Source organism: Athene noctua, chromosome 6 (genome assembly GCF_965140245.1).
Source record: "Athene noctua chromosome 6, bAthNoc1.hap1.1, whole genome shotgun sequence".
Lineage (NCBI taxonomy): Eukaryota > Metazoa > Chordata > Aves > Strigiformes > Strigidae > Athene > Athene noctua.
The window spans coordinates 13,379,912-13,400,289 of NC_134042.1; the positions used below are offsets into that span (position 1 = coordinate 13,379,912).

General features: G+C 43.3%; 1 protein-coding gene across 1 annotated transcript in view; it reads left to right on the forward strand.

The window, feature by feature from the left end:
* DPF3 (double PHD fingers 3) overlaps positions 1-20,378 on the forward strand; it is a 154,859-nt gene that overhangs the window by 39,587 nt on the left and 94,894 nt on the right. Inside the window, exon 2 of the mRNA XM_074909648.1 lies at positions 18,693-18,853. Within this exon, the coding sequence (XP_074765749.1) occupies positions 18,693-18,853 (161 nt within the window). The remainder of the gene's footprint in view (positions 1-18,692; positions 18,854-20,378) is intronic.

A 20,378-nucleotide genomic window follows, 5' to 3' on the forward strand; every position in this document is an offset into this window, starting at 1 on the left:
TCCTGACTCCAGCTGTCATTTTTCCTTTTTATCTACTCCTCTCTCAAAGAACCAAATGTCATCTCTTGTTGTTCCTTTAGCTGGGGTCAGAGACTCCTTTATGTGCTTTACGCTGATCAAGGTTTTTTAACTGGGAATGAGAGCGATAATCAACTGCATGGTTGGGGAAGGGGAGAGATTAAATCTGAGAATTGCCAGTGATTGCCCCACGTGAAGAACAGCAGCTAACAACACACATGCTATCATTATGCTCTTATGATTATTTTATTCCCTTAGTGACAGTAAAATGCTATCTGTAGTAGAAAGGTAGGACAAAGTCCATCCTTGTTTAGCCCTGTGGTATTCAGTGCATTTTCAGTGGGGTAGAATTGGGAAAATTTAGATTTACAGTGAGGAGTGACTGGTATTTTCAGACCCTCTCCCTGGGAGATTTCAAGAAAGGGAGAAGGCAAATCAAAGATATGTTTGTGTTCTAAACTGAGGACCCATCTTTGTTCAAAAAACGGCAACCATTTTTATTTACAAACTTGACTCTAGCTATGGGGAGGTTATTGGAGGGTGTAGTGGGATGTGACTTGTGCTGTGTCCTGATGCTTCCACTTCTTCTGCCAGTTTTGGGGCATGCTGGCTGAATAAAAGTGGGGACAGGAAGGGTTCCTGGTGCTGCTTCAGTCTCTTCCCACGGTTTATTTTCCTGGTTTATTCAAGAGAACCAAGCTCCAGGGACCACAACAGATTTCAATCTGTAAGTTTCGTAGTCAAACCTAGGAAGGCAAAACAAGCAGGCTAAATGACAAGAATTACTTTTGGGTTGATAAATTACTTTAATTTTAGTAGCCTAAACTGTCTCCTTCAATATACCCTTTTTAAAGCCTTGTCAGTCCCTCTAAGACACCTTCTGTTGTTACAGAGCTATAGGAAGAATAGTACAAAGCATCCTGATTCTCCTTTTGCACTGATGGAAGTCAAAAGTACTCTGAAGTATGCAGGAACTGAGTCAGCCCTCTTCTAGAAAAGCATTTTCTTCATGAGAGAAAAATAGGCTGTATGTAGTTTGTTTAATTGAGGGAGGCCTGGCTGGTGGAGAAAGTGGTTTCACTGAACTCAAATTGCCAACTTTTGCTAAGATGTGTGTTAGGGCCTAACACACTAGTATTATTCTGTGTTTCTTCTCTAGGCAGTTGACAGTGATTTTGTTAACGCTTTCAAAATCTGTTACTTTCTTAGCAACTCCAGATCCTAGAAGCCAGGGACTGCATGAAAATTTTAGTTTTATACCTGAAATTTCTGGCTCTACTGGCTGTGTAAATACCTACATCTAAAATAATCTACAAGTTCGGAAACAGGATCCAACTCATGATTTTTTTGAGTGGCTTGATTTGGAAATATTGTAAAGTACCAAGTGCAGGTAGTGGGTGGAATACAGGAATTAAAATGGGAATATCAGGATTAAAAAAAGACTTCTTTACCATAAATCCGAGGTTAAGCTTCTTGAACTTGGACTTCATCCCCTTCCTGCCTATTTTTCCAGTGAAAATAGGAGTGCCTGCATCTCAAGTTCAAGATGCAACCTATTAGTAAAGTTTCAGTCAAATACTACATTGTGAAGCTACTGAATGTGGGGAGATGTGGAGTTGTGCCTGGCCTGACTTTTCCTGCTTACCTCTACTATGATGTTTCATCTCTAGCAGTTGGAATGGGCTTTATATACAGTTTTGAGGTCTGATCGTCCCTTGTATGCATTGTGATATGAAAAGGAGGATGGATAGGAGTCATCCACAGTCCTAGAGATGCTTGTCAGCTGTCTTCTTGGTCTCCTCCTTTGCCTTTCTCTGTAGCATGGGATATGAATCATCTCCTGGGACCATCTAAGCACATTTATCCTACGAATCCCTTGGAATTGTGCATGCCCTAGAACACTGGTGATGCCCTTTTCTCTTTCTGGGGCAGATTATAGTACTTGAGAATCCTGGTCTTTTTTACTATAGATATTAATTTTTTTTAGAATACCGAGAATTTGGACCCAGTTTTTCGTGGACCTCTGTATGCTAAATACCTTGTACATTATTTTATGGGGTTGATGAATAATGGGCTCCATCTTTCAGTTTTTAATTTCCAGGCCTTTTTTGCTCAAAGACACACAGTCCCTGCTGTGTGCTGTTCCATTTGCTGCTCCCTTTTCACTCTTTACTGGCCATCTTTCCTTCCCTATTAAAGTTTGTAATTCCCAATGGTATTGCTGTTTTGTTCAGTGGGAGCCATGATTAACAGTTTCCTGACTGGACTGATTTGGATTGACACCTGTCTTTTCAACCCACCAGACTTTGAACAAATCCCTCAGTACACAGGCAAATACCAACAGTGAAGCTGAGGCCTCATTCTTCTTCCATTTTGTGCGGGCTTTTTACCTTAGCAAAGTGAGTGTAAAATAGCAGAAATCAGAAACGGAGTGCTCAGTCTATGCAAGCTTTAATGGCAACCAAGTGTACAATCTCATGTGCAAATTATATTTCTGAAGTTCAGATTCAGGTCTTAAATCCAGACTGAAGTTAAAATGTAATTTGTCATAGTTTGCCTGTCGCTGCAATATTAAACGTTTTAGGAAATCAAGTGGCATTTTTTCTGCTTCCACCTTTTTTTTCTGTGCTGCTGCTGTACTCAAATGTATTGACAGTTGCAATCACCTGGAAAGATATTATTACAGTACCCAGTTTGGTCCTTCAGGACGTAACATAAACAAGTTCCTTAAATGACTAGAGAACATACAACCCTGAAGGAAGCAGATAATTGCAGAAACAAGGTACTGTATTTTTGCTGCCATTTTTGGAACACTAACAACTCTCTCTAAAAAGTGGGTATTGTTAGAACTTGGTCGTCTTCTTCTTTCTGCAGAACCATGTGTTCTGGGATTCTTCTCCAGTATTTTATCAAGATTTTGTCTTTTATGCAGGCAGAATTAACAGAAAACAGGCAAGTAAACAAACCTAAGCAAAAGCATGTTTCTGTAGTGCCAGAATTTGGATATTAAAAACAATGTCAGCCTATAATAAATTATAACCATACCTGCTATCACCTTAAATCCTCTAGAAATTTTTGCCACAGATGCTTGCCAGATGCTGCAGCATTTTCCAGCTGTTTCTTCACTTTTGGATGCACCAGACAAAACTGAGAAACCTCATCAGCTGATGGACAAACTTATGAAGGGAAAAATGGAGTAGGAGCTCCTTAGTGGGAACAGACAGAACTTCATCTAAGATGATGCTGACTGAAGACATAGATGCCAGCTGTTTATCAGCTGGCTTCATACTGAAGGTTAATTTTCCTTTAGCATGCTCTGTACTTGTACTTCCTCCCTTTCCTTCAATCTTTTGGCTTGCTAGACTAAAAGAAGGAGTATAAGCAAGAGCCCCATGAACTTATTCATATAAGTGTATTATTTCATTATAATTGAACTTCTTTCTGGCAAGAAGTCACATGGAAAGCAAAAGAAAGGATCCTCCAGCTCTTCGGTGCCCTCACAAGAGGAACAACCTGGAAGGGATTGTATCTATACACATAAAATGTCAAATAAACACCAGGCATTTTTTGCATTCAAAAACCAAGCATGAGTCCATGTAGCTCCTCCAAAGTCGAATATTCAAAGTCATTCATGGCAGTCTTATAAACAGGAATCAATGTGACACTGATTCATTTTTAAGCATGTGCAATCTGTCTGTGTATAGGCAACACTATAGATCAGTGATAGTCAAACCTGAAGTTTGGTTCTTGAATGGGCTAAGAGGAAGTGACATCATCACCAGGGTGCGGTAACCTGGTGATGTGCTGCCTCTGATGCTTTGTCATCATTGTTGTATATGGATGGTGAGCTGTGAGCAGACGCCTTAGTGCAGTGTCAGATCATCACACTGTGATTAGCTTGTAGAACTCTGTGATTGTGTTTTCTCCCTGACTGCTGGTGAAGAGAGTTGCTTCCCATCTCTCCATCTTTCTGCCTCTCTCTGTGACTACATCAAAGAGTAAAGAACAATCTCCAGTGCTTTGAAATATTGGCTAAGTCTTCTTGTTTGTTGAGCAAAGAAAGGCTCTGATTAAGCCTACAGATTCCTCCAGAACCCACATGTGATGTTTTAAGGAACTCAAGTTGAGAGTTGTTGAGCTATGTAATGCACTAGATTATTTTCTGACTGCTGTGAAAATGTTCTGTTTCACTGAGTGACATGGTGCTATCCTCCTAGTCTTTCTCTTCATGGTGAGAACAATTCGGTGTGTAACTGATTAGTGTATGTTACACAAAAACTCCAAAGAATGAATATCTGAAGGGCTTTTAGCTCATAATTCTCAACAAAGACGGTTAGAATTTTTTTGTATTCGGTGCATATGGCTCGTGGTTCTCTTTGGGGAGAAGAGAGGAGAGTGTACGTTTGGGGAGAAAGGAGAGTCATTCTGTTGTGCATGTGATAGAGCCAACGATGTTGCTGTCACTTAGTAGCAGTTCCTAAACTGACCACGGTGGAGAAGTCCCACTTGAGGACAGAGGAGACATTTACCTGCCTGCTTTGTGCTCCATAGCAACTACACCAAGATGATTCATCTGTGTGTGATGGACTTCAGAAACAGAAGACTTCCATACCCTCCTTATGTTGTGACGTTTTTGCAGATCCTTCCATTTTCAACTCCTGCCCATGGAGGGACTCTTCCCTTCCCCCTTCCATTGCCTTGGAGCTGTTTTGCTTCTCCTGATGAATGTCAAGTGCTTTGGGCCTGCAGCCCTAATGGGTGGGGGCTAAGACTTGGATTTACCCCTGAGACAGAGTGGAGCCAGCAAAGACCGGTTATTTTAAATTGTGTGGTGACAAGCCTTTTTTTTTTTTTTTCCCTCCCTTTTTGTTCCCAGGGGATAGCTAGGGAAGTTTGTTGTGCCAAATGCTTGGAATGTGGTTTTTCTCCTCTTCCTCCCTCTTCAAAACAGAAAGAGAAAACTTTATGCTGTGAATTGTGTTAATTGGGCAACATAAATCCAAACTGTAGTGCAGCATTGCTGGGCCTAGGCACCTATTGAAGTTTAATGAGAGAAGAGCAGCTCTCTCTTGCCCTCCCCTCTTTTGCTCTCCCCACATCAAACTCTTTCTTGTGGTACAGTCCTGTTCAGATGGGAGTATGGGAATGCCAGGGAGAGTGTGTGCGTTGGTCCGAAGTTCTCACGGGTCTGAAAGCAATATGTGGCTCCTTTAAAATAATGCAGCCAGAGTGAGGCATGGACATTCTCCCAGACCAAAGTTAGTTCTGTAGCCAGTGTAGGAAAGAGAGAGATATTCCTCTGGGTACCTCTCTGAAGCGGCTGCAAGCCCATATGAGGCAAATCCATGCTGCAACAGAGATTTGATGGTCTATGTACCCTGACCATATGTTTCTGGACTGATGACAAGGTCCCATGTAGGATGTTATATGGCTTTTTACTCCTTGTGTCAGGCCTCATACTTTCTCAGAACTTCAAGATGAGGTATTGTCTTATGATTACTGACTGGCTGAAGAGGTGTCTCATTAAATCCAGAACAGAAAATAAGAATCCTTCTCCCTGTGCCAGCCATGGTACTGGGAATAAATTGGTGCCCATCAGCTTGTACAGGATGTAATGGAGTCCCTTACACAAAAAGCCAACCTGGGAGAGCCTTGATCAGAGCATGAATGGGAGTGTAATTACATTGAGTGTAATAACGTATACTTTAGCAGAGATGGACAAGTTAATCTGAAATGGCTCTGAAGTGAATGCAAGAAGCAAAAACTTCCTCTTAGCAGTGATGCTTCAAGAAGAAAAGAAATTCACACTGTGGAAGAAAGGTAGATTAGGAGGGTAACAGGAAGAGAGCTTAAATAGAGGGTCCTGAGAGTCCAAAAATTTATTAAAACCAATACCGACTGGCTCTGAGGTGTGCTGCAATAAAATAATAAAACTTACTCTGAGGTAAAAATGCTTCATATGATGGTGTGAGACCAGCATTCATCCTTCAGTTCTGCATAATATAACATTAGTACAGGAGGTATTTTAACCAGCTGGTAATGTTTTACTGCTTTTTCCCACAAGCTCATCAATGTTTGTGTAACATTAAGCATTAAAACTCTTATTTTTATCAACTTCACCAGCCCTTGCTGATGCAGCACTGGAAGCCTGGGAAGAACCGCTTGCTTTTGCTTTGAGAGATGGGATGAAAGGTTAGAGGGGGTGGATGGCGATTGCATGAGCAATGCAGGTCAGGTTACTGGTGGATTCCTCTTGCAAGATAAGTGAGAGCCCTCTGAAAGGTAATTATTGGAAAGCATAAATTCCTGAGATAACCTGTCCAAGAAGAAATACTGACAGGAGCAGAGGCCATGTGTTAAAGGCTAGCCATTACTCCAGGGCAATGGGCTAACCTCTCTCTCTCGTTTTTTCTGTAACCTCTCCTTGCTCACAGTTGACTCCCTCAGTTCTTTTCCTTCAGTTACTGACAAGTAACTGATCCGGTTTATAGACCACTGTGATGGAGATTCTGTACTAATTGGGGTGCAGACAAGTGGAGACTCAGTATGTAGCTAGTTCCATGTCCAAATTCTTGTTTAGTCATTGTCTTTCCTTGTCACTGTCATTATCACTGCAGTGTTCAGGTAGCTTTTACAGGATGTCTGGAAAAAAGAAAAGTTGCGCTTGTTTCTTTAACTGATTTTTGTATAGAAGAGCTTCAGCTAGCTTTCAGGGGTGACATGGAGTCAGATTTGCCTCTGAATGAAGAAAATTGCTGGATTGCATTTGGGGAAGGAAGTCTTGAAGAGTGAGAAAACAAATTTCAGAAGAAAAGATGGAGGGAAACTGGGAAATAAGTGCCTTCTCTCGCTATGGCTTTGTTATGCAAACTCTCTGTGTCTCATCTGTAACGTAGAGATAATGATATCTACTCAGCTCCTATTTCCACTGGTTGATTGATTAATGACTGTCTCATGATCCCCAGATTACACTTTTGTGACCTACAGCTTAAACTACTGCAGTGTATTACATCTCAGAAAGAAAATGGAAGTAATGTGTTAGCTCTGGCTAGTTCCAGCTGGGAAAACATGATAAACTGACCTGAACAGGCTTGCCCATGTGTACCTGCTTCTAAGACCTCATTCTAAAAGTGCACTGGAGCATGTGCTGTCTGTCCAGCTGCCATCTCTGTTCAGCAGGATATTCAAGTATCTGCCTAATTTCGAACTGAAGGGGACCTGTGCACTTGATGAAGTGCTTTGCTGACCTGGGACCTGATGCTTGGTCATGGGCAGGGTTTCGTCATGAGTCTTTGAAAACTTCAGTGAACACACAGGACCAAAGATGGATCTGAGATCTACCCTAGCATGATCAGGGTATGCATCAAACAACTGGAGTCTTTAAGAATAGTGAAACTTGCCAAAGGAGTAAGTTGTTTGAGCAGAAGAGAGGATTGTGCAGTGATAGTCGCAGCAACACACTTCTGCAAGCTTTGCTAATTGCTAAGTGAATTACAAGACTTTTCTCTCTGCTTTAACTGTTCTACAGTAATAACCACCTCAATCTGATACTTGAGTTAAGGTGGTGCTGATAGCAGGAGGCAAGCTGGAAGAAAAAACACGTGCAAGGAAAGCTGGCGTATAGGGGAACAACCATCAGATATTTGAGTTTCTGAAAGCTAGTTGTGGCAAGTGCTTTCTCTTGACTTTATTAGAGAGTTCCTCTTATATGCTGTGTAAGTATCTACAGAAACAAGGGTACAGATGTTTGAAACCTCACTCCTCAGAGTTAAAGCAATGTGTGTATTTGCAATGATGGTTTTCTCTCCTCCCATGGGATGTGCTCCAGGTGCAGAAGATCCTGTGCCTAGACCTTTGAGTTAGTTCAAGTGTGCTCTCAATATGGGGCATTCTTTATGCTGAGGGAATTGTGAGATGATGTGTTGGAAGACACAGTGCATTTGTTTCACCTTTTCTAACATTTACTGTTAGTTTTTGAGAAGTAATAATGATACTTCAGCAGAGGAATGCCCGTAATCTGCCCTATTTCCATTTGTGGGTGCAACTGCGGGAAGGAGGTGAGAAAAGGAAATCTAATTCACAGTCCTCTTGGGAATTCCCCTATGCAGTATGAGTCAAGTATATCCCTGCTGTATGTCTGCTGAGGTCAGTACATTTATACAACTAACAGAATGATTGTTCCTGTGTATTCAAGAGAAATCGTAACTCAAAGAAACATAACCTTAATTATCTGGGCTTAAGATGACTTTGCAGAGAACAGAAAACATGATTTCCCATTGTAAGTGTTTTGTGTGGTTAATAATTATTAACTGGGTAGAGTAGATTTTTGTGTTTTCTTACATGTGTATTCTATTTGTCATATGTATCATGACTGAGGAACTGAAAGAGCTACCCATTCAAGATTAGTAACTTTATCTTTAAAGTATTGGCTACAGCTGATTTTTTTTTTTTTTCCCCAAGGCTGACCTCAGAGGCAAAGTAAACTGTAATAATTATGTGGTTTTATTCTAGATCTATATAAATCTCTGCTTTGCTACTTGTGTGATCATTTTCACCTGAGCAAAATGGATTGTTTCCTGTAGCAGGATTTCCTTTGCAGCAGGAGATAAAAGGTTCCTACAAAAGAAGCAAGTCAGCAGAAGAAATGTGAGCTCACTAACTTTCTAGTCATAGGACAGGAAGTACCTAAAATATTAATGTAATACAGTTCTGTGTGGTGGGAAAGCTTGCCTGCCATTTAGGAACATTTCTACTACTCTTTTACTTGCGTGTTTAATTCAATCTCTTCTAAATTCTGCCATCTGGATTGAATGGCACTGAATATTAGTCTACTAAATAACTGCACAAGGTGCAGGGGAAATCCCAGCCTGGGAACTTCCAACAGGGCTAGCAGAGGACATTCAGATCAGGACCGTGCTGTAGAGCTTGGACAGTTGTGACTCTGACATGGCTAAAAGCATGCAAAACCCTCATGCTTTTTCCTGGCATCTCGCTGCCTGTTGAGATCTGATGGAGATACATGGCGTCATGAAGGATGAGACACATAGAGGCACATGAAAAGGAATGCTTTTGTCAGCTTAGCTGATGTCAGTTGGGCTACCAACGGTGTTGGTAGGGAAAAACTCCTTCCATTTGTATATGCTGTGTCTCCCAAGAGGGCTGTGCTGACTGTGACCTAGCTGTCACCAGTGATGGTGTGGACAGGGTTTTTCCCATTGCAAACAAACAAGTGTGCTACTTGAAGCTGATTTTACTGCTGGTTGTACTGCTGGAGACTACCTCTGGTGACAGAAGGGGTTTTGTGAGCTCGCCCTCAGCTGCTTCAGGCAATGTCAGCTGGATTTGCTCAAACAGATCAAATGGCCTTGCCTGAAGTAGATCAGGGAGCACTTGCACAAGTATTGCTACTGGCGGGAGGTGTGGGAGCAGTAAGCTGTAGGAGACAAGCAGTGAAAAGCAGCAGGGTAGGAGGGGGTGATATTTTTAGCCAGCACAGCTAGAGCTAGGAGAGGGTGTTTGTTTATGATCTGAGCATCTTTTAGTATAGGCAGTGCCTAAAGTAATGCACACAATTTATTAGTGAGGTAAGTGTAGGGTGTTACCCATGTTCTGCAGGAGAACTGTTAAAGCGACAAAGGAAGTTGCAGCAGAGTCATTTGTAGAACTCTGGTTTGGTGACTTCCCAGTGCCAGCTCAGGTGATAGATTATGGTTTTTACTAATCTACCTTTCTCCTGGATGTAGGATTGCAAAAGATAGGTCCATTGTGGGAAATCGGGACCGAGGGAGTTGAATGGATAGACTTCTTCTTTGGCTACATCTGGCCCCTAAGGCTATGATTGCACAAAGCCAAACAGACTTCTGTAACCTCAAGCCCCAGCAGCTTGAGATGCTTTAAAAAATATATATATATAAAAAAATCTCTTGTATGTTGTCATGTCCAATCTAATATTGTTGGTGAAGTTTTCATTAGTTCATTCCTTTAGTAATTGGAGAGAATTTTTGACCTTTTAGGGGAGGTTAGGACCAAGCTGAATTCTGACTGCTGTCTTCAGATACAGAAGAGGTCTAGGTTATTACCTTTCACACCTGTTGTTCATTTAATTGGATGATGCTGCATCTCTTTAAAACAGAAACCCTGGCCTGAGAAAGAATGTATGCTCTGAGATGTCCCTAAGGAGTCTGCCCCTGAGATTAACCTAATTGGTCACTGTGCTGAGTCTAATAGAGATTGTATGCAATGCCTGTCTCTGGAAACACTTTAGATAGCCTGGAGTATGGCATGGAAACTGCTGCTGTTACCTTTCCATGGAAATGGAAGAAAAGTAAGAGGAGAAGTGAGCGAATTACCACAAGCACCATACTATAATTGTTCACAGTCCAGTATATATGAATGGGGCCAAAAACTTAATCTTCTGAAATACCTCCTCTAAGCACACATCATCTTGTACCATACACAGATACCTGTTGTATCTAGCCAACAACTCTGCGTGTTAACTGTTGAGTAAGATGCATGTAGTGATCCCACTTTTTTGGCTTTGAGAGCCGGGAATGTTGCTGCAGGCCTTGTGCGAGGAGGCCCTGTGCAGCTGCAGGAGGAGGAACTCCTCCAGCTCTGGTCCTTCTTCCTGCACAAAGATGGCAGCACCTCTTGACCCTGAAAGCCAGATTTGGCCTGCAGGCAGCAGGCAGCGAGATACCTGATGTACCACGTCTTCTTGGCAGTATTAACTTGTGCTGCTGTTTCTTTTCTTTAAATGGAAATGCTGGCAGAGCTCTCATACTTCCACAATACTTTTGAGGATGCGGCTAATCAGATCAGTTTTCCCCAAAGTGTAAGCTATGCCTACCTTTTGTCATTTTTCTTCAGAGACAGATTTTTTGCGTGAGACGATACCTGTAGTTTCACACTGGATTAAATTACAGTCTAAGACTGTTTCCAGAGTAGTGAATTTAGCTCACTCTATGAGGCCAGGTTCTCTGTTATGATTCAGCATGACACCGTGATTCAAGCAGTGAGAAACCTGTTGATTCTGGCCACAAATAGCCAGTAGGGATTTCCAACCCACCAGGGGAAGTCTGCTGATAAATACCTGGCAAAAGGGGATTCCTTTGCCCTTCTACACATAGGGGATGGGCTAATGCTGGGTGCACGAATGAGGGTGCTGGAAAATCTCACACTGGTCTTTCACTGATCTAGGATTCAACCTAGACTTGTAGCTCAGGACATCTCCTTGACTGCTGTAATGTCTGGGCTGTGCCAGTGCTGACTCAGGAACTTGTCATCAACTCTCTGATGGCTCCCGATCTCTTGCACCACATACAGTCTATGCACCCAGCACAGTACTTTTGAACAAGTGCTCGAAAGCTTGTCTATGGCCTGGCTGTATGAGTTCCAATGAAAGGCATTAACTCTCCTTGTAAGCCTTTCCTTTCATTTACCCTTCGATCATTGCTGCTCCAGCAACGCTGTCTCTGCTTGCAGCTGTATACTGATTTGTGGTCCGATTTGTGTGCTCTGTCTACTACCGAAACTGTTCTGCTAACCTTTTTTTTTTTTTTTTTTTTCCTGACTCCCATGCTGGGGGGAGTTATACAGGCCTTTTTCTGTCCATCAGGTGAAATTACTCGGTATGTATAGAAATGAAATAGATGTCTTGATGACTCTGGCTCTTCTGGAGTCTAGGATAGACATCTGTTTGTGGGTCTTTACAAAGCCGCCAAGTTTATGTTAAAAGCTGAAAATCTGAGTTTTCTGTAGCCCATCTGGAAATCCTGTTTTGCCTTTGCTCATGTTCACACCCCTTACATCATTAGAAGATGTTGTGCAGGGACAGACACAACTGACCGTTATGAGAAAACTGAATCTGCACATTCCTGCACTTTCTGCCTTGCCCTTGGAGTTTGTGGTAGGATTTTGAGCAATCTGTTATGCTTCACCTAATGTTAGGAAAGCCATTCTGTATTTCTGTTGAGTCTTGGTATCCTACCTCTCTGCAGCTGCAAAGGGTGCATGATCGTAGTATTTAGGAGCTGCCTATCAACTAGAAGTTCCAGAGTACAGCCAAAGGAGGGGCCCAGCCAGTCCTTTATTGCTTAATGCTTAATAGTGGTCTGATACTCTTGAATATGTTACGTTTTCTTTTGCTTGGATCTTTTGATGAATATTGTGTTAGCATCTTGCAGTGTAATGTGAGGATGAGCAGAGCAGAATGCTTTTTCTCTTCCAGGAAGATGATCTGGAGCTGGGGGTCTGCTGTCCGAAGGCGCTGCAGGAGTCTGGTGATACTGGGCTCTGTTAAGCACAGGTTTCCAGTTGTATCTGTTGTTCTGAGTGTAGAAAGGAGAAGCAGCTGTTCAAGCGGTTTGAACTTAGCCTGCTGTGCCCCTTGTGAAAACCAGTGGTGTTTCAGAGTGTATGAGGAAAAGGCATGAGGAGAGGCCAGGGACTACTGATCTCTTTGGCTTGTGCTGTGATAGGGTAGGTACTACAGTACTGCAACTATCTCTGTCTTCGTTGCTTATCTAGTCTAAGGCAGAGAGTCATAGTAGGCCAGCCCAGATGTGAAAAACAGACACGAGCATGGCCAGTCCACTGCTTGAAAAGAGAATTATTCTGGCGAGAGAGAGAGAGAGGGGAAGGGCCTCTTCATGATTGTGTCTATTATAGATTGCCCACATTAGTTTCTGTCTTTGAATTGTAAACAATGTTTGTAACATTTCCCACTTCCAGCCAGCCTCACTACTAGCTCTTCTGACTTCAGCGTCTGCCAGCCATGCTTCCCTTGCTTCAACACCGAGAGATGTGGGTGAGTGCTGTCTTCATGAGGGGGGAAAAGATACATAAAGCTGCATGTCATCAGTGTAATGGCTGGCATTGCTGCCATGGGTATATGGATATACTTCATCATATTCCCTCGAGGTTTTGCACGGATATTAAATAGAAGTGGTGGAAGAATTGAGCCCTGTGGCATCCTTCATGTCAAGGCTCATGGAAAGGAGAGCAGCTGCCTATTGGGAGTCTCCTGGGATTTACTGGAAGGGAATGACTGTAGCCAGCTCAGTGTAGTTCTCCCAGCACTTGCCAAGACATGCATTTGAGCAAGCTGTACCTCATGGTCTGCGGTGTCACAGGCAGCTGATAGCTCAGGTAGCGTCTGCATGATTTCTTAGACTCTGTCCATCTTTGTGAGAAGGCCTAAGACCCCACTGGTTCTTCACTTCCAGACTCTATGAATGTCTCCAAAAGGATAGTGTGAAGTATTTTCTCAAGCTGTGTTTCATCATTTGTTTCCCACCACTTCTCAGATCTTTCCCAGTTTGAAACTGGGTGGCAGTGCTTCTGAAGAACAATTTCTGATTTAAAATGTCTTTTTCAGTTATTCTCAGTGTTCCTCACAATATCAAATGATCTAAAATACAAGACTAGAGGCTAAAAGTATAGTAAATGAAAACTCCGTGGTCTTGAGGAGGGCAAGTCCTACATTTTTGATCATGGCTGAGGACCATTGCAAACTTCATAAGGAAAAGTCTGTTGCTTTCTGTTGCATGATTAGTCATTTCTTTCTGTGCTATCAGCTTTTTACTTGCCTAGTCATGTAGTGAGCATGGTTTTAGAGGGTAATGACTAGAAAGGGGCCTGGCCTCAAGAACTGGAGACAATCTAGATTCATACTCAAGGGATCTTGTGAAAATTTAAGAGCTGTGCTTAAAGAGGACTGGTTCTTCGTTATACAAGTTTTCCAGGGGTGATGTGGACCTGTAATCATGGTTGAGCTTGGTTGGTTTATGTCTTCAGTGAGTGCTCTCCTTCTCTGTGATAGGCACTGCAGGAGGGGTGTGATAGATTCTGCCCATTTTGTAGCTTTTGTAAAAGGTGTAGTGCACTCCAACAGCTGAGACTTTGCAGGATGGGCTGGAAAGTAGTGGTGGAGTGCTGCTCCGCTGCTTTCAGGGCCCATCAAGATCTCTTGTCAGCAGAGAAATGAACATCCTGAAGCAGCTGGAGTGAAGCCAGGCTCTTCTTGGTCCCTGTTGCTAATTTACGGGTTTATAAGCCAGGCCAGTTCTTGTTGTTGGGTTTTTTTTTCATTTAAGGCATGCCTAGACAGAGGAGTCGTGACACTAGGTACTGTACAGAAAAATAGTAAGTCGGAGTCTGCTCAGAAATCTTATGGTCTAGTTAGATCAGGCAGGCAAAGTTTGAGGGAAGGAAAGCGTTGTTCTTCACTGCCTTTGTTATTAGCTGACCTGATTCCATGATAGAAAACCTCAGTTTCTTAACACTTAAAAGGACAGTGACCTCATGAATGTCACAGGGTCTGATCCTCCATCCTGGTGCCTGTTCTCATGCCAGTGACTACCTGGAAGGCTGTATAGAATTGCACCAGCTTCACGTGGCTGTCCCAGGACCCACGGGGCTGGTGGTGCTTTCAGAGTGCTCACCTCCCGGTCACGCTGCGCTTCTGCTGCTCTGAGCCTGCTGCTTAGTTTCAGTCCTGCCCTTTTTCACTAAAAAAGAGCCCCGAACTCCTACTAGATATATACCTCTCCTATGCAGCCTTGCAGAGGATTATAATAGCATAGGTTGTTCTTTTCCAAGCCAGGGAGCTTTTATTAGTCCGTCAGAACTGGGTTATTTTAGTGTCCTCAGGCTGGAATGTATATGCAAAGCCTGTGCATATGCCAGCAGTGTCACCGGCCTGCCTGTCCCAAGCATCTGGGATTTCACCTGTGGCCCTGCACTGAGGGGCTGTGTGCTTTTTTTCAGTGTGCTGAGAACTTTATTCTGTATTTCCAGCTGTGCTGCTTCCAGTATGATTTGCCTTCCTTGGCCAGCAGTTGTTCATGTCTGCTCCTTGATTTTTTTCCCCAGCATCTTTGAAATCTACACATATGCTGATGGTTTTGTGTCATTAATATAAATCTAGACAAGTCTGTGTGACCTTTCACTCCTGTGTCCAACGGGAAGAATCGACCCTTGCAGTCAGTCACAGCACAGCACTGACTCATACATACTTTTCATAAAAATAATGCGGAAATTCCCCATAGTTTTTGCAGATATTTTTTCAGGAGATGAAGTGTAAGTCTTCCATAGCAACACAGCTTGGGAAAACTATGAAGCATGTAACATCAGATAATTAATCTTTCTGACATATGATACATTTTTTATTATTAATATTGTCCATTTATTTTTTTCTCTTTGTGTATCTTGCTCAAATTCAGCCGATCTGTTTGAATTTCATTTGAGCTCATGTGCTCTTCAGTCTTATTCCCGCCCTTGTCTGTTCTCCAGCTCCATCGCAAACCTCCTGGGAGCGGGCTGGGATTTGTCCCACCTCCATGACTCCACAGTGATGAGCATACTTTCACTTTTGTGCCCCAAACCATACTTTATAGTTTTACTGCATAAGGTAAAATGTGCTGTGTTTAGATATGTGGCACTGAAAACAAAGAAAAAAAACATCCCTAACTTCAAAGATCCTTAAAAAAAACTAACTGAAATTTGGCACAAGTCAGAGTCACTCCAGTGAAGACTAATAGTAAAACAAAACCACCCAACAGTAATGGCAAAGAAGCTCTTTTCCACTGAGATATGACTGTTATAAGGAAATACTGTTTCTTTACTTTCCTATATTTGATTACTTGTCACTTCTAAAAATTCCATTTATAATTAAAGTCAGAGCAAGTCCTCAAGGTCCCAGTATCTGAATACCTTTCCAGTGATTCCTTAGGGCTGGGCTTTTTGATCATGTTCACTGTAGTGGGGCCAAGGCAAGCTTTCTTAAAGTATGGAAGTGACTAAATGTTTCTCTTAAATTATTATTTTTCTTTAAGGCAAAAGATGCATATTTAAAATCTGTAAAATAAATGCAATGAAACATCTAGACTACAAGATTGTGTCAAGAGCAAATCTGACCCATTAGCTTGGTAGCTTCTCTGCCATTAGGATCTCAAATCCCCTTTTCTCCCTCTTAGAAAAATCTGAGATTTAATCTTATATCCTACCTGACAGTGTCCTTTAAAGCCAAATATTTAACATTCTAAGATTTATAGTGATTTTCAGTCTTAGAAGAAGGTGGAAAGTGAGGTCATCTCTAGCCAGATCCTATATCTGGGTTGCTGAGATGTATTGTTTTTGTTCATATGGATGCATTGTGGTGTGCATATTCTAATGAATGGAGTAATTTTTAGCATAAAGAAAATCTATGCAGTGGTGGCAGTTTGTTGTCACACAGCTGTGCTCTTCCTTCCAGTAAACTCCTTGGAGTTAGTGAGCATCCCTGGCTTAACGTAGGGGGAATCTGAAATAGCTCTGTGAAAGCTCAAGTGTTTGTGGAAAGAGCTGTTAATCTTTGATCAACTGGAGTCTCCTTGTTACTGACTTTGATTACACAAGTGTACAACTTTAATTACAGCTTTTAATAAGCTTTCATTTCTTCCTAGTCACATTCTTTGTATAGTGGTGCAGCTTATCTTTTCTTTTCTCCTCTGCTCCCCTTCCCTCCCCCCCGCCTTTTTATGGGAAAAGGGGTTTGAGGTCATTGCGGGGGACTCAGTGTCCAGAGGGATCTCACTTTGCCCACGGCTCTGCCCTCTGCTTGCTTGTACAGTTCAGAGAGCTCTGCCCTTCAGCTGCCCTCCAGAGATCCCCACACCAGCTGCTGCCCAGAAGCTGCTGGTCCGGAGAGGGGGACCAGGCTGTGAGGCACCACGTTCACAGATGTTCACTGCTGCCTGAAACCACTGAACAACCCTTAGAAAGTCTGCACAGCCAAAGGATGTACTGACTCCTGCGTGCAATTCCTGCTTGTGGGAGACTGCTCCCTTCTTTCCCTTGGGGACACTGAAATGCGGTGGCTGAAGTCAGAGTGGCGGAGGGCAGCGGGAAGGTGGTGGGCTCCAGCATCTAGCCACGGTGCCTGTTCCACATCCAAGGGCTCACCATGTTGGATACCCTCTGCTCTATAGAGAAATGACCTGGTGGAAGCTTTGTGAGAAAGCAGACTTGTAAATAATTGAGATATGGCTGAAAACAAGCATAAGGAAATGCTTTTTTCACATGAATTGTATGTCAGCTGTGGAACTCATCACCCCACAACATTTTAGGTATGACAAAGATAAATGGGTGAAGAGTTGATTGAATAAATTAATGGAAGAAAGATTCATCAAGGTCTCTTAAACATAATATCCCCACCATTTAGTAACCTAAGACCTGGGGAAGTTAAGTTCTGATTATCAGAAGTGAGAATGGGGAACCACAGGTGCCTCCCTCTGTATTTGGCCTCTGCTGTTGGCCCCTGTCAGTGAGAGGATATGGGGCCAGAATAGCCCAGGGGAAAAGAGTATGACTGACATGGAAGTCATAAGGTGCAACTGAGGAGTGACTTGAAAGACGTGAGTCAGAAAAAAGTCACAGATGGTAAAACAGAGCAATTTGCACTGATTTGACGTTCAGAGGTGTGCAAAAGGAGTATACTTTTAAAATGCCAGTTGTGCCTACGAAAGAGGGTAGCAGGGAAAACTGATAGAACAGGAAAGGAAGCCTCTTTTATCTCTGTGCATGCATCCCTTCAGCTCCCTTGCTGTGCATGCTATACTCTTTTTGCACACTAATGAAGATCAGAGTCAGAGCAAGTTATGCTATATATCACTCTGCTCCTATTTTCTAATGAACTTGCCCCTAATGGGTAGCTTTCCTAGCTATTCATGTCACGACAGAGTTTCACCTTGACAATAGATCAAGAATAAGGTTCAGCAGTGTGGCCCACCTACTTTGCAGTGCTCCAGTGTGACAGCTGCTTTGCGTCTTCAGCGTAGCTTTACTTTGATGCTTTTCCCTGTTTAGAAGAATCTGGAGTGAGCATTTTGGTAATCTCCAGCAGGCAGAGTTTTTAAACCTTTCTCAAGGGAAGACGAAGATTCTACAGAATTTTTGAACAAATAGTTACTTATGAAGTAAGTGACATTGTCTTTAGAACTGTTCCTCCCACTGGGCTCCGGAGGAAAGCAGCATTTGCCATGCTGGATCTTACCAGTCGCTGTTGTAGCCTGCTGCTGTTGGTGCCTCAGGCATGACTGTGGAAGCCTCTGGAAAGGTTATGACAAAATGTCTAGTCTGACCATTGCAGACATGGCCCTAGTTGTTGAAGGGTGTGTTTTCATGCCTCAGAAGCACGCAATATGAGGACTATGTCCTTTGCTCTTATAGGCTCTCTGACACCAGAAGTGCTGGGCTGAGGTTCTTCTAAACTTGGCTGGCTTTCTGGTTTCTCAAAATATGCTGCAGGAGTTGCTGTAACATAGGATTGACATGACTGATTTGCTGAATTGGCTAGACAAACTATGGGGGAAAGAGAAACAATAGAATGAGTTCGCCGTGGTGTATATGTTGCCTGACCCAGGGTCATGGGCCAGTGTGGTTGCATCATTTGCTCATTCAGTAGCTAGGCACTACTGAAAAGATCTGTATCCAGTTCCTGAGAGTCTGATCTTTTGGTGGCACTTTCTACATGATCTGCTTCAGCAGCGTCTCGTGTCAGCAAGTTTTGCATGTGTTCAGGGAAAGTTCTTCTGCTTGTCCATTTTAAAACCAACCTTATGCCCCCTTTTTCCTCGTCTTGTTTGAGGGGGCAGTGCAATCTTTCTTACTCTCAGCTCTGTCTCTTTTGGCAGACTCGGAGACCAGTTCTACAAAGAAGCAATTGAGCACTGCCGCAGCTACAACTCTCGGCTGTGTGCTGAGCGAAGCGTCCGCCTTCCCTTCCTGGATTCACAAACTGGGGTAGCTCAGAATAACTGCTACATCTGGATGGAGAAGAGGCACAGGGGACCAGGTTGGTAGCGTTGTGTCTGTGTATGCATGTGCATGTATGAAGGGCTGGTCACTGAGCCCTCATGGGGTTTAATTAATACGAGCTCAAACCTGCTACAGGCCACACAGAAGAGAAGCTGCCTAAACCTCTGTGCCTGCAGGGGATTTCCTTTAGTAACTGCAGAGAGCTCATACTAATTATTCTCTCTCTACCCTAAGAAGAGCTTGACATGGTAGTTTCTAAGGCCACATCATTGTAGCTCTTTTAATGCTATTGATCCCAGTCTGTAGCAGAATACACAATGCTCTTCTCTAAGCAGGACTAGAATTATCTTCAGGGTTGAGAAGTAGAGGTGGGATTTTCTCAGATGAATGCTGAAAATAAGGATTTATATTGGGAAGGGCATAAAGCTGAGGTAAAATGTAGGAGAGTCCAGTTATTGCTGTGAATGTTGTTCTGATGGCTAGAAATATACCTATAACTCCTGGTTTTGCTTTGGACAAGTTACTTGGATATCTGGAGCTGCAGTTTCCTCAGGTGCAGCAAGAAGTTGGTGTAAGTGCTTGTGTGGACCTTGCATGGTATATGGCTTCACTAAGGGTAAATTGTGCCTGACAGATTTGGTGGCCTTCTATGATGGGGTTACAGCGCTGGTGAATAAGGGAAGAGCAACTGATGACATCTACCTGGACTTATGCAAATCTTTTGACACTGTCCCACACAACATCCCTGTCTCTAAATTGGAGATATATGGGTTTGATGGATGGACCACTTGGTGAATAAGGAATTGGCTGGATGGTCACGCTGAAAGAGTTGTGGTCAATGGCTCAATGTCCATGTGAAGACCAGTGACGAGTGGCGTTCCTCAGGGGTTGGTGTTGGGACCGGCACTGTTAACACCTCGCTGGGGACATGAACAGTGGCATCGAGTGCACCCTCAGCATGTTTGCCGACAATGCCAAGCTGTGGGGTGCGATTGACGCACTGGAGGGAAGGGATTTGCCATCCAGAAGGACCTGGACAGGCTGGAGAGAAGGGCCCATGTGAACCTCATCAAGTTCAACCAGGCCAAGTGCAAGGTCCTGCACATGGGTTGGGGCAATCCCAAGCATGAATACAGGCTGGGCAATGAGTGGATTGAGAGCAGCCCTGGGGAGAAGGACTTGGGGGTATTGGTTGATGAGAAGCTCAACATGACCTGGCAATGTGTGCTCACAGCCCAGAAAATCAACCATACCCTGGGTTGCATCAAAAGAAGTGTGGCCAGCAGGTTGAAGGAGGTGATTTTCCTCTTCTACTCTTCTCCTGTGAGACCCCCCTCTGCAGTCCCGTGTCCAGCTCTGGGGCCCCCAACATAGGAAGGACATGGACCTGCTCACATGGGTCCAGAGGAGGCCACGAAGATGATCAGGGGCTGGAGCACCTCCCCTGTGAGGACAGGCTGAGAGAGTTGGGGGTGTTCAGCCTGGAGAGGAGAAGGCTCTGGGGAGACCTTAGAGTGGCCTTCCAGTACCTAAAGGGGGCTACAGGAAAGCTGGAGGAGGAC